This window comes from Neovison vison, chromosome 6 (assembly GCF_020171115.1).
Source record: "Neovison vison isolate M4711 chromosome 6, ASM_NN_V1, whole genome shotgun sequence".
NCBI classification, from domain to species: Eukaryota; Metazoa; Chordata; class Mammalia; order Carnivora; family Mustelidae; genus Neogale; species Neogale vison.
In genome coordinates, this window is record NC_058096.1 from 115234835 (window position 1) to 115249507 (window position 14673).

Here is a 14673-nt window from a genome sequence, read left to right on the forward strand (position 1 = left end):
AAGCAGAGATACAGGTTTCTGGTTCTGGAGACTGAAGTCAGGAACCAGAGCTATATCTTCTCACATGAAATAGACTCAAAGAGATCTGGTTATATGATTTTACTCCTCAGCCATAGAAGTTGACCTTTCCTGTGATCAATGATCAAATTCAAGAGAATGTCTATGAGAACTAAAACGTCTTTTTGGAAGCAATTACACGTGTGATGGCAATCCATTGGATAGTTGCCTTGCCTTGCTTGCCTTGTTTTTCAGCGCTACAAACATTTCATCTAGGAGAAACATCATGGGAGAGTGACAGAGCAGGAAACTCATGGGTAGAAGTTCCTCATCTGAATGCAGCTCTAGTTCCAGTATGTTCTTGGACAAGGTACTGAGGCTTTTGGAGGGTCTGGTACCTCATCAAAAGAAGGAGGCTAGTAATCCTTGTCCTGCCTTCCTTCTATGACTGCTATGAGGCTTAAACGAGAGAATGAGTATGAAAGTATTTTGTAGACTGTAAACGCCCAGTTACAAAGCAGGAAATAATAGTGTCTATACTGTTAGGAAATGCCTGGAACTTTTTAAAGATGTTTTGTTGCTTCAACATTACTGGAGTAGACCACACCATTTTATTAGGCGGAATGAACGACTCCACTGCAGTGAAGGAGAAAGATTGATTTTTAGAACACCAGAATTATAGATTATACTTGCCTCTTTTGTAAAGAATAATTTATTACAATATAAACTAAATACAAGGCTCTGAATAAATAATCACTTTCCCAGTCATCACATCTGCAAGTGTGTACATGCACACTTTTATGAGCTCGTAAGGACGCAGATGGAACAGACATATTTCCATTCTCAGATCATTACTTGTTTAGTGAAAAGAGCCCAGAGTCAGGGTTCCTCTCTATGGGTCAGAGCTGTGTGCTTTGGAGTAAACTTATGGTGAACCTTTTAAATGATTTGGGTCAGATGAGTGTCATTTTCTCCTCCAGGTTCTAGTCAGATAAGCATATTGGGTGCAGATGCTCTGCCCTCAGGTTTGGGGCACTGTTCCACATTCTTTTACTGAAATATTCAAACTTCTTTTTCTATGAAAACACATACATCAGAAGTATTCCCCAGCTGTCAGTTAAGCAGTCAGGACCCATCAGTGGGCATCTATTTTCGAGAATTTTATCTCCATCAAAAGTCACCTTCCAAGTACAGAGAAGTTAAGCCCATTTGTCCACACTGTGGACCCCACAGGGCTGGGAATCTGCCCTCCCCAGCTCATCTCCCCACAATAGGAAGTCTGATATTCTATGTGGCAAGTAACAATGAATGGTTCACATCATAGCATAAAATTGAGACATATACATATCAAGTCTGAAGGGGATCTTGCAGGTAACTGAATTCCATCTAATACTTGACTTTTATCTCTAATTGGTCTTTGAATACCAATTGCACCTCCAGTGTCACGGAGCACACACTCCATGAGGTCACCAGATTCCACTTCCTTTTGTGCTGTTGGGACAGGGTCTTTGTATCAGCCTGAAGCCTTTCCCACCATGCCCTTTACCCACTGATAATGCCACCTGGCACAGGTGGGAGGCTTCTCTCCTACGGAAACCCTTCAAGTATTTGAAAATAACTCTTACATTCCTAGATAATACCCCTACCAGCCCTGCTTTTCCAAGTTAAGCATTTTCTCACTACCTCTAAGATATAGTTAATTTCAAGTAGTCTTCAGAATAAGTTCCTTTTGACAAAGATTATAGATTCAGTCCTCAGTGACTGAATGACTTAGGACCAAGTTAAGAGCAACTCAGAGTCTCAGACGAACACTCATAGGTTTTTGTTTTATTTTGTATTGAACATACCTCTAACCCAAGCCTGGTAGGATTCCTGGTATTCATTTGAACATTAGGCCCTGGTATTAGCAAAAGGTTCCTCCTTCCACCTGGCAATTAAGAAACTCAGTCTTTGTTTGACTGTGAGATCACCTCAAATACCCTGCCCTGCTGGAGCTTTTTAATTAGGAGATATTTAGAAACCACAGAAGGTTTGCTCTGAAGATCTATGTCTAAGGCCTCTGAATCTCAGTTTTCTCACCTGTAAAAGTAGACGGTAAGTCTTTCCTTGCCTAAGTCTATAGAGAATCATGCAATTCGAATGAGCTAATGGAGGTAAGAATACCTGGTAAGGGGCTCTTCAAGGTGTGAATGCACATGCTGCTCTTGTCCATCACCAGGTTGTAGAGCATCTCCAGTTAGTTCTGTTCACAATCCTCCACTCTTAAAAATGAGTAAACTATGAGTCTTAGAAAAAGACATTCAGAACTACCATATCACTGCTGAGGCTAACTTTATAAAAGAAAACATTTCTTTCTGGACAGAGGAAGACAATGATTCTACAGCCTATTTAAATGATTCTTCACACCCTATTTTAAAACCAGAAGAAACAAGGTATTTTCATGGCTGATAGAAACCATGTTCTCAGAATTATCTATAGCCACAGAGCCTCCAACCATCCCCAGGAATTCAGCCAGGGAAGGGTATGCTTGTATATGCTACCAGTAAGTAACAAAGCCAGCCTGGGACCTATCCATGCCTAGAATATTCACTTAGGATTTGATGTTTGTAATGAACATTTTGCTTTTGCTTTAAAATACTATTTGTGGAAATTGTCCTAAAACACAGAGTTGTCTGCTGAACTAACAGAAATCTCAATGTTTTCTGTGCTAAATGAATAAAAAAAAAGAAATTGTAATAGTGATAAAAATAAGGGCCATTTTTATTTTCAGAAAATAGACTTAAGCCTCAGACTTAAGGATTGTGTAGATTGTGTAAGGACTTATCTTAATGATAACATATAATGTTGTAGCACAAGACTAACTTTTCTCAAAAATAATAGAGCAGAGGAGTGGAAATACCTGAAGTTGGATATGTGAGATGTGGAGTTCCTAAAACAGGAAATGTTCACAGGGGCAGGAGATGTAGACCTTAGAGGACAGTGTCTGTGCCCTTTGATATGTGCTACTTTCCTTTCATTCCTAGGAATACAAGCTGGGCCAACTACATAATTTGTGGGGCTGAATATAAAATGAAAATGTGAGTATTTCAAAATTAAGAATTTCAAGGTGGTAACAGCAAAGCATTAAAATAAAGGTGGGGCCCTTCTAAGCATGGAGATCTAGATGACTGCACAGGTTATACGCCCATGAAACCAGCCCTAAACACAAGTGGCTGTACTTCGCAACTTCTTTGCCAAATCCCTAATGAATGAAATTCAAGTAGTGGAAGAAATACATCCACTTTTGGGGTGAGGCAGTGGAAAGTCCTGTGTGATTTCCAGACTCTTCCTTCCCCATCACAGTGAATGTGGAGTCCTTGTTTTCAGTCAGTGGGGCCAACAGACTGAGGCAGTCAGCACTGTGAAGAAAGCTAGTCTAGAGTCACCTGAACCATGAAAGAAGTTCTTGTGTGTCAAGCCACTGAGACAAGGGAGTTGTTTGTTATTGCAACATCAACTTAGCCCATCCTTAGTAATATGTAGGGGAAGGCCAGAGGCAGAAGGAATTGTCTCAACTATGAAAGTACCATAAAAGAAAGGAAACTGGACAGTGAAGATTGGTGTGATGTCTCCCATGCATTTGTTTTTCCTCCAACAAAACACAATTCAAAAGGGATCTTTTGCATGTTACAATTCTATGACTACACATAGTACTACTTTCTCTCAACTCATTTAAAAAATATGTTATCTAAGAAGAAAGATTATATATTCTCTTTGTCCACTAGCTTCCCAATCTCTTGGTCAATTGCCGTCCTTGGCCCCATTCTTGATTCACTAACACCGTCAATATTTTCAGAAGCTAAGAGGAAAGCACTCTTCTGGGGCAGTGTTTTGTTCTGTAGAAAGTATTTTATCAAGTTTTTAATTTGTCACCATGATTGGGTAGGTTTTTGATTCCAGAAACTCCAGCTGATTTTAGAAGAGTCTCATTGCTTGAAAATCACTGAAACTGCTCTCTGTCGTCGTTTCCATGTTTTGTTAACTTGTATATTGCACTGGTTTCAGAGTTGTTCTTCATTGCTCTCAAACACTGGATTGCTATAAGACACTCCTCTTCCACACCCTGGCATGTCAGAGTAAGATATTTTGTTTAATAGTGGCCAGCTAGGGTCATTTGCCAAGGCTCTCTGCCATATCCGATACTGACTTTTTGATTGATAGCCAAAACACCTTTTGAATGTCATCCACAGGGCTCGATTTTCAATGATGGCCTCCTGCAAAATAAAGAGTTCCTCTTTATAAGCAGAAGTCAAATATTTCCAGGTTAGGGCCCTCCATACACCCCAAGAAGGAACCACCACATTGGCTGCTTAGATCCAGCCTGACAAAAAGCTTGAGGCCTGGACAAACAATTCCAATGTGGTTTCATGGGTTAGGTCTCAGCCTCTCAAACTTTTCCACTTATGGAACTCTTCTAGGAGAAGTGAGAGGTACATAGTTTCAAGAATCTAGAAACAGCTTGAAGTAGTCTGTCTCAAGGGTGAAATTTCTCCTAAATCTTGTATATAAATTCAATTTAAAATCATTCAAATTCTGCAAACTACTCCATTCCACACCCATATTTAATTTCATATAAACTAATATTTAAAATTACTTACCACCAAATGGAATTACCCAACAGAAAGATGTGCTATGGGTATGATGTGGCTTTGGTATGCCCTGGCATATAAGTGCATAGTTATAAACAGAGGTCAGTAAAGTTGAAATATGCACCAGTCTTAGACTTGGACAGATCTGGATTCAGGTTCTATATCTGACATCTACTATGGGCAAATTAATTACCTTTCCTGAGCCTCAGTAAGCAGAAATAATAATTCCTTCCTGTTATGTTTGTCATAAAGATTATGTAACTCGCCTTACAATGCAAGATATTGCACGATATAGGTGCCTCCCTTTGCCACCCTTCTGAGTTATTTAAAAAATGGCTATGCACTATGTTGGTTGTGGCCTTTGACTTTCACCTACAAATATTGCATTGCAATGCATTTTTTAAGATTATAAAAGATACGTCTTTTTGGAAACATTTTAGACTGCCATTTTATTTCATGACAGACCCTCAAATTGAGCCCAAATTATAACTTACAACATAGAATGCATGAGTGGTTACTTTGTTAATTTTTCGTTTTTATCATATGTAGCCATAAAAGCTAACCATCTTGAAGTTATCATAAAAGAAACAAAAAGAAAAATATGAAAATCCTGCTGTCCCACAGGTTTAAAACTCATTTTGGTGTTTGTCAGTGCTATCTTTGCTAAATTAGAAGAGTCAATTTTATGAGTTTCTACAAGGAACTTTGCCAGAGTAGCAGTTTTCCTAAAATTCACCCATCTTTGACATTTGACTCCCACTGCCAATGGAAATAATGGGTACAACTAGTCTGAATCATTCTCTAAAAATGGATCATCTGTTAACAGGCCTTTAAAGACCCACATCGTCATCTCAAGAGCATCTTGCAATCCTCAGGGCTCGTCTAGCCAGATTTTGATTCTACTTTCCCATACCAAGGTTTTTTTGTCCTTCTTAATCCATAAGAGAAGAGTAGTTCTCCTTAGAGCTGGAATAAGGCAGGATCATAGGTATCCGATTAATGGTCTTAAAATCTGACTTACCTCTGGGAAAATTTAGCAGGTTTTAAAACAAATGAAACAAAGAAAAACACAGACACACACATGGACTTCAGTGCTGTATGCCATGCACTGAGTGTTTTCACAATTCTGGAGTTATATAGAGTTATGATGAGCTGCATCGCTTCACTGCTCTGTAAAGGGAAACTAAAGCACCGGGAAGTGATCTTTCCTATCACTCTACATTGCAAATTAAATGTAGAACTAGAAACAAAAAGAACCTCTTTATGAAATACCATTTCTTAAAAAACAAAAAACAAAACTTCATCACACAAGCTCTTCAGATTGGCTATGAAGACAATTCATATATGCGTGTATACACACACACACACACACACACACAATTAATTTTAAGACAAAGAAGGAGAATTAAGCTATCCATGTTAGCTCCTCTGCCTTTCAGTTGAAGGTTACATCATGAGAAAGAGAAGTAAATACAAGGTTCTATTCAAATGTTTGTTAGGCCATTCTAAGATTAGGGGTAGGGTTAGACCTCTTAGCAGACCAGGCAGTATTCAGGACTATACAAAAAGAGGCCAGCCATCCCTCATGCCTGTCCCCCAAAACCTTTCTGGATGATCTCTGTCACAGGCTGGCCAGGGAGTATGGAGTTAGCATGCCTATCCCAGGAATCTCTAGCATCTGCTGTCAGATATACCTACAACTACCTGAGGAAAGTATCTTCCTGCATTCATGACAGTCTGGGGTCTTTACCTACTCTGCTAGGCTCACCTTGTAAGGCAAGAAATCTCAGTGTCCATAATTCTCTATTACAAGGTCCTTCACCACAGACTCGAATGGCTTTGGCTTGTTCCTGAGTATCCCCTGACAGCAGGAGAAGAGTAACCTCAAACAACTGGACATGGCCGTGGAAGAGCCTGGTGGTGAGAGGTGGGATCTCACAGTGTTATTTCTCAGTGAGAAAGCTGCTGGGAACCCACACTAAACATCCATGCCTATCTCCACTTCTCACTCAACACAAGAAGAAGAGGAGAAACTTAATCTTTCATGAGTATCAAATTACCCTCTCCATCTGCTGCAGGCACGCAGCATCACCTCTCACATTTAATAACTGAACAAAACTTTACCCAGCTTCTATTAGAATAGAGCAGGGTTTTTGATACTGCAGGTACTGAGGTGAGTTCCTGCCAGCACAGTTTATATCCATATACAACCTATACACGCATAACTGTGGCATTTATTCTCTTGCTCACTCTAAACTCTGAGCAATGGCCAAGGTTATCAAAATCCACTTTGCACTGTTCCCGAGGACATGGCACATGGTCAACCAATGTTTGTGGAAAGAGCGAATAAACAAATGAAATCCTGAATGACTGATAGATTCAAAGTAAGAAATACTAAGTACCACAAGAGAAATTATAATATTAATAGGTTATACTATCAAATATTTACTATGAGCTTTTCTGTTTCACATTTCATGCTCACAGCAACCCTTTGAGATAAGGTACCCTTATTATCACTTGTTTTTCAGATGAAGAAACAGAGACACAGAGAAGTGGAATAGCAGGTGTTGCCCAGAGTCAGGCAGCAGCAAAGGGTGGACCCAGGATTCAAACCCAGGTAGAATACTTCTGCAAATGTAATGGCAGTTGAACAGCTTCTTACTAGGGGATTATGGCAGACTTCGTTGCTTAGTTACCTGGTCCCTGTCACCAGACCTACTGAATCAGAAATGGTAGGGGAAGGGCTGGAGAAGTCCTCCTACAAAGTATCCTACTTTGTTGTTCAGCACACTCCTTCCAACTTTTTCCTGTCTACCTTAAAGGGGGAAAAATACCTCACAAGCAATCTAAGCCAATCTGTCTAATTTTTTAGCATAGATCCAGTTTCCCAGAATCCTTTACTACTCAGATTGAATAGATAAGACACAGTTCTAACCAATGAAGCATCAGGGTGGCTGTAGGAAATTATTTTGTTTCCTCGTAAAAGGTTCATACTTGAGGGGAAAAAGATTGCTTCATGTCCTCCTGCATTAAAACAGAGATAATGCCCAGCTACATGGAAGTGATCTAGACACATAAACAATACACACAAATGTGAAAGGCCAATATCTAAAGATGGAGAGAGAGAAAAATGGAAGATTCATGATCCCCAATGACACCACTGAGGTACTAAACCAGCCCTGCAATCACTTACCTCCTATCTTCTTCACTTGATCTTAGCCAAAAGGCTGAGAAGTGATACCTCCTATCTTCTTAAGTAAATCAATAAATATCTTTATTGTTTCAGCCACTGTTACTTGTCTAACCTCTCCAGGCTATGGGAAAGATTCACAAAGAGGATAGTACTACAATGGTGCCATAGAGGATGGAAGAGCATTTCAATATGCAAACATGGGGGCAGATGCACTAAACAGAGGAAATAATGTGATCACTGCCAGGGACAAGATGCATACATAAGATTATCCCTTAAAGGGCAAGGTTCACCCTTCTGCAACTAGGTGTGAGGTCACCGATGTAATGCTCTTTTATTAATTTGGTGGTTTTGGAGATCTCTATAGGTTACCATGGTCCTTGTCAATGTGGTTTCTCAACCAGCAGTATCAGAATCGCCTGACAACCTGTTAGAAGCAAAAACTTGCACCTATTCCAGACCTACTGAATCCAAAATGCTAGGAGAAGGCCTGGACAACCTGTGTTTTAACAAGTCTTCCAGGTGGCTCTGGTGCCCATCCCAGTTTGAGAGGCCCTGGTTTGCATACAGAGAGAGGCTCCAGTACTTCATTCCATGCTCTGTTCTGCCACCAGCTCCTGCACAGCTTTTACCTGCCTAGTATGGAAGGTTCCGCAGGGAAGTCAGGTTCCAGATACCCTCCACCCACCCTGAATCTCCCCCTCACTGGAACAAGGCTGGGTTTGCAACCAGAAGTAAGATTGTGGACAGAATGAATCCTGATGCTCACCTCCCCTTTGACACAGATGCCTTTTCCAGGGATGCTCCCTGTTCTTCAGGAGGCTTTGAAGAATAGAGAGTTTGTCTAATAGCACTGAAGGAGGTGAGAGTGAACCACAAAGCCAAAGAAAGAGGGAGCACAGACTCCTTTTACTGAGGGAATGGAGCAAATGGGAGATGAAGAATAAAAGCCAGGAAAAGCTCTATGAATCTTTTCTCCCATCTGTAAAGTAAAAGTAATAGAATTTGTTAAGTAAAAGAAGCCAGACACAAAAGGCCATATATTATATGATTCCCTTTATGTGAAATGTCCAGAACAGGCAAATCCATAGAGACAGAAAGTAAATTAGTGGTTGCCAAGGGGTGAAGGAGGGGAAAGGGGAATGAAGAGTGACTGCTACTGGGCACGGGATTTCTTCTGGGGTGATGAGAATATTCTGGAATTAGTGGAGATGGTTGCACAACTCAGTTAAGATACTAAAAACCACTGAACTGCATACTTCAAGAAGATAGATTTTATAGTATGTGAACCACATTTAATTTCAAAAGTGAGTTGGTTCTCTATTTGTGGATTTTATAAATGAACAGGACTTTGGACACCATAATTCCATTCTCTCCAGGTGTGCTCTGTAGATGGGAAAACTAACACCTTGTTTGGAATTCACCAGGAGAGAGCACCATTGTTCATGTGGCTGAGGAACGGAGCCCCTGGCACTACTGAGTCCTATCAAATAAAACCGTTGCTTTTTTCAGACTCCCAAAGAATGCCCTATCTATCTCTGCCCCAGATGATCAGCACCCCCGGGGCGCTTACCTCCACAACAAGGGACACAATGAAATTGGAACTGAGCATAATGATGATGTAGACCCTCCACAGAACAGGAGTGCAGAGCAGCTGGTGGGAGATGGAGAGTCACTGTTAGTTTGAAGAAAAATAAACACTAGAAAAATGTTCACATATTCATGGTGTACATTTTCATAGATTATAGATCATGTATGTAATAGACATGCATTGTGTATATGTTACATATATAATACACACATACATATAATACATATAATAAGACACGTTTTTATGCATGTATCAAATAATGTGGAAGGCTTATACCCAATGATTTCAATGATTTGTAAACTATGATTGTTGCTTTATTTTCTTTTGTCTTTCTTTCTTCTTCTTTTTATTTTTTGGTTCCCCTGTAATTTCTAAATTTCCTAAAATAAATTTTATCAAAATTTGATAAATTTGATGAGTGTTTTTTGTTTGCTTCCATTGTTTGCTTTTGCAAAGGAATGCAGGAATATGGCCCTATTGCCAGGAGGCTCTGAAGATACACATGTCAAACCTCCACAATGGGCAGTGTTGCCCTCTTCTCTCTGGTCCCACATCTCCCCTCAGCTGAGCCCTGCTTTTGAGACTCAGTTCAAGGTTGCACCCTCAGGACTGTGTACAGCTGCATAGATGGTGCCATGACGAGGGTACTCACAGATGCAGCAAACAGGTCTGAAATGAAGCTGACACCTCATACCTTTTCCCCCAGTTTCTCTGAGTCTTTCTCAATCCCTCCCCAGGCACATGATATATGTAATAGATATGTATACTGAATGGATGGATAGGTGAAATGAAAGAATGGATGGATGGATGGATGAATGAAATGAAGCCAAGTGCACACTGCTGGGCAGGGCAACTGCCTCATACACTGCCTTCCACAACAAGGGATTAAAAAGTGGTACAGCTTGGTGGTAGGCAAGGCTATTAAAATTAAAAATTCAAAACCATTTCTGGGAATTTATCCTAGAGACATATTTGTATGTGCCTGAAATGATATATGTATAAGGTTATTTCATTGCAGCTTTAAACACTAGAAGCAACTTAAATGTCAATCAGTATGGGACTACAGATAAATTATGGTTCATATACATATATTGAAATAATATATTAGCATAGAAAAGGAATGAGGAAGCTTTATGTACTGATATGAAGCAATTATCAGAATACACTGTCTCATGAAAGAACAAGGTGAAGAATTAGTATGTGTTTGGGGCAGCCGTGAACATACTCCATGGAAGTGTCCTACTGGAAGAGTAAGTGGCAGGCGCTGCAGTGCCACTCAGAATCTCCCACCATGCTCTCCCTGAGGCCACGCTTCCCATGGGTTGCTCATAGCTAATAACTGGGGATGGCAGGCCTTCTCACTGCACTCATTCTTGTGAGACACTAGACACCTCTGATAAGCAACTGTAGTCGGGCTTTCTTAGAATTGCACCACCCAGTGCCTAGGTGGCTCAATCAGTTAAGTATCTGCCTTCGGCTCAGGTAATGATCCCAGCATCCTGGGACTGAGCCCTGCATCGGGCTCCCCGTTCAGAGCGGAGTCTGCATCTCCCTCTCCCTCTGCCCCTCTCCCCATCCCATGGGCTTATGCTCACCCCCCATCTCTCTCATCAATTCATTCTCTCTCAAATGAATAAATGAAATCTTCAAAAATAAAGGAATTTTTTAAAAAAGAACTGCACTGTAGTCTGAACCCTCTGGCCTCCTTCATGGGGTCAGACCCACATCATAGTAGGGGACTCTCCCCTCCTTTTTTGACTTGCTAATGTTCTTTCCAATATGGGCAGCTCCTCCAAAACTTGCTTACGTATCTCATCTCACCTTGCTATCTCCAGCTCAGAAGACCTGGACAAAATGTAATAGTCTGCTACTATTCGTGTAAACATGATATATATGTATGCATGCATATGTATAAAATATACCTGAAAGTATATAAAATAAAGTGGTGTCATCAGTTGCCTCGAGAGAGGGGACCTGGCAGCTGGGGAAAAGGGATGGGAAGATGTAGAGTTCCTAACTTCTGAATTTTAAACTGTGTGAATGTATTCTCTATTTTTGAAAAATCATGCACTTTTTGAAAAAATGAGCAATAACTAGGTTATAAAACAGTGTGACTCCATTTAAATAAACTTCATAAATCAGTCAATGCACATTTATAATATATGAAGTTTCAAAGATGGAAGGATATAGTGAATAATGTTATAATTTTCTTTGCCTGCTTAGCCACTTACTAAAATGTACTTGCAATTTTGTGTAATAAGAAGAAAAATAGTTATTTTTAAGGTTAGCAATAATTCTCTGGAAACTCCTTTGCAGTCATGTTAGCAATGACCTCACACAGGTTCCCCTCAAAGACATCAGCCTTTCCATAAGAGCTTTTGTTTTTAGAGTGTGAATAAACCTAACATGTCTTGACCCTAACTTCTGCAGGATTAAGAAGTTTTAACTTCCTTAGAAGACTAGTACACAAAGACTATCTCCATGAATTCTTACTCTAATTCGTGGAGATATTTAATAACCGTGGCAATTACGGTGTTAGCCGCAGTGACACAATTATCAAAATGAAAAACAAATGTAGACATTAGTTTGTGTGTCACATGTCAAGAAGGGTTTGTGAAGATTTTGCTGGTTTGCAATGAACTGTGAGCTCCTAGTGCTCATCTCCATCTAGGATCCTAATCTACAACAGCCAGTCAGTCATTTATTGCCATTATGTGCCATTGGCTATGTTAGGCACTGGTAATATAAGAATGAATAAGATAGGATCTTGACCCTCTTGAAACATGTCTTTGAAATGGAGAGGAGGCCAGGTAGACTCACGTAGTACTAAGTGAGAAAACTCATTTCCTTTTACCATCTCTTCTCTATTCTACTTATTGGTCTAAAGGACATTTGGCAATAATGAACTTCTAATATGAGAGTATAGATTAGAAGAATAGAAATATATATATTTTGCCTTGCTCAAATATGTAAAATTTGTCTCTTAAAGAGTTTTAAATTTGTCTCAAAAGTACACACTATTAGACAATTCATGAGGCAAGGTACGGCTCTTTTCAAGCAAGTTTTGCAGACATTAAATATGAATATATATAGACAAACATGTTTTTAAAGAGTTTTTTTAAAAAAATATGTAAACACAGATTTGAGAATTAACAGAAAAACTGTTATAGGCAAACTGTTTTCAACAGCTTCAAAACAGAAACATTTAGAAAAAAAAAGTCTCACACTTGAAAGAGAATATGAATATATATATATATATATATATATATATATAAAGATAGACTTTTCCATTCTTACAGGGATCTTTTAAAAGAAAAATGTTCAATGCTTCTAAAATACATGGAAATCAAAACTAGATAGAATCTTATTTCCTGGCCAGCTTAAATACAAAATATGAATAAATTCAGTATTCTTTTTAACTCTACTATTTGAAAAGAATAATCAGTGTCAAGAATCTGTGTCAATTGCAATCGTGACCTGCTTCTTGAAGTCAGGGTATAAACCATCATCATATCCCAGAGATAAGACTTACATCCAAACGCCTATATAATTCTGGAATATCAGCAAATAGAATGAACAGACACACACTCAGCTGTAGGACCAGCACAAGGACAAATATATCTGAGGAAATAAGAGCACAAGCTATCATTTAGAGAAATCAGAATATAGAATGTCATATCTATTGATAGATATATTCTAGATTAACACTGATTAAATTTACTTGATTTCTACGTCCAAACATAGCATAATAAATGGAAAGTACTCATTTCTATGCAATGGGTCTCACCTCCACAATTTCTATGCATGTCCTTGAAGCAAGTGAAAATTTTCACATGCATGTTGTAAGTTTCAATTAATAAAAGTAGGAAATATAGAGAGAGCAACATTGACATAATATATATTCAAAAAATGTCTTGAAGACATTTAAGTACCTGAGTCTTCTTAATACAAAATACCTGCCTTAGGGGTGCCTGGGTGTCTCAGTGGGTTAAAGCCTCTGCCCTCAGCTCAGATCATGGTCCCAGGGTCCTGGGATCAAGCCCCGCATGGGACTCTCTGCTCAGCAGGAAACCTGCTTCCTCCTCTCTCTCTGCCTACCTGCCTATTTGTGATCTCTGTCTGTCAAATAAATAATCTTTAAAAAAAAAAAAAATACCTGCCTCAAATCCTTTTCTGGAAAAAAGGGAGGGCTATAAATAATCAAATGTTTAAATGGCAGTCATGTGCAGGTCAGCATTTGACTGTTTTCTCATCCTAAGAAGAAGGGCAAAATAACTTTCTCTGAACAAACACATCTTTATGAGGATATTGATTGTTCAACTTGTGCTTCTAAATCTTCCCAATTAGAGAGGCAGTGGTGGCATACAAATAAATGTCCCAAGGGCTAATCAGGTCGCCCACATGTCCTAACACACTCCCCACCTCAGCCCAGAACATAAGGAGGTTGTAAGTACTTTGTCTAAGAGCCTCCACAATCACTAAGGCCGGGTTCCTTCAGGAAGGACCCACTCCCAGGCTGCCAGTAATCTTAATCATTGTCTTCATGGCAGGAGACATGTTCCGTCTGAACACTGTGATGCTTCTCTCCACTTTCTCCCAGAATAATTGTGACAAAAACTGACAAGGAAGGAAATCAATGGCCATCCCAATTGGGAGTGGTGTCATAAAATGACACCTAGATACAAACCTCTGGTGAGGATAGAGAAATAAACCCTAGAATTTAATGCAGCTTTGAAGGAAGGAGCACAGGATGAGGCTGCATGTGTTTTAGCAAACCTTAGAGTAGAAGTCAGCAAACCCAAGATAATCATCAACTCTGCAGCTGCTCCCTGAGGATGCAGGAATATCTGTTCCCTCTGGTGACCTCTCACCTCTGATCAACTACAATGCTACTCACAGTTTGTATAGATGGGCTGCCTAAATGGTTTTCCTTTAGAGAAAATAAGAGCCACAATGATACAGTTGATTGTTCCTAAGAACCATATAGTAGTGTTCTCAAAGCTTGCGAAGACACCATTACTTCCAATTTTTTCTGGAGCAGTTGGAGAAATAATTAACTTTGAGATGTTTTCATTTTGTAGTGTGCAGACACTAAAAAGGAAGCAAAAAAATGTAATGAAGTAAGATGACAGGTCTTTATGGAACATTTGTATCTATAGGACTCCATGCCCTCAATGTAATTGCTTATACTTTGGGAAAGAATGTACTGAAAAGTAAGGAGAAGGAAACCAGCACAGATAGATCTATATTTTGGGTAGATGAATAGA

The 14673-nt window shown here is 39.5% G+C and overlaps 1 protein-coding gene across 4 annotated transcripts in view; it reads right to left on the bottom strand.

The window, feature by feature from the left end:
• Positions 1–2614: 2614 nt before the first annotated feature.
• ATP13A4 (ATPase 13A4) overlaps positions 2615–14673 on the bottom strand; it is a 134365-nt gene continuing 122306 nt past the window's right edge. For 2 of the 4 annotated variants that reach the window (XM_044252013.1, XM_044252012.1), the window contains exons 27-30: positions 14304–14497; positions 12939–13027; positions 9389–9469; positions 2615–4250 (exon numbers count right to left, since the gene is read on the bottom strand). In XM_044252013.1, coding sequence (XP_044107948.1) covers positions 4038–4250; positions 9389–9469; positions 12939–13027; positions 14304–14497 — 577 coding nt within the window. In that variant the 3' untranslated portion in view covers positions 2615–4037. Of the gene's footprint in view, positions 4251–9388; positions 9470–12938; positions 13028–14303; positions 14498–14673 lie in introns of those variants that run through there. The other 2 variants (XM_044252015.1, XM_044252016.1) reach the window with 2 other exon arrangements.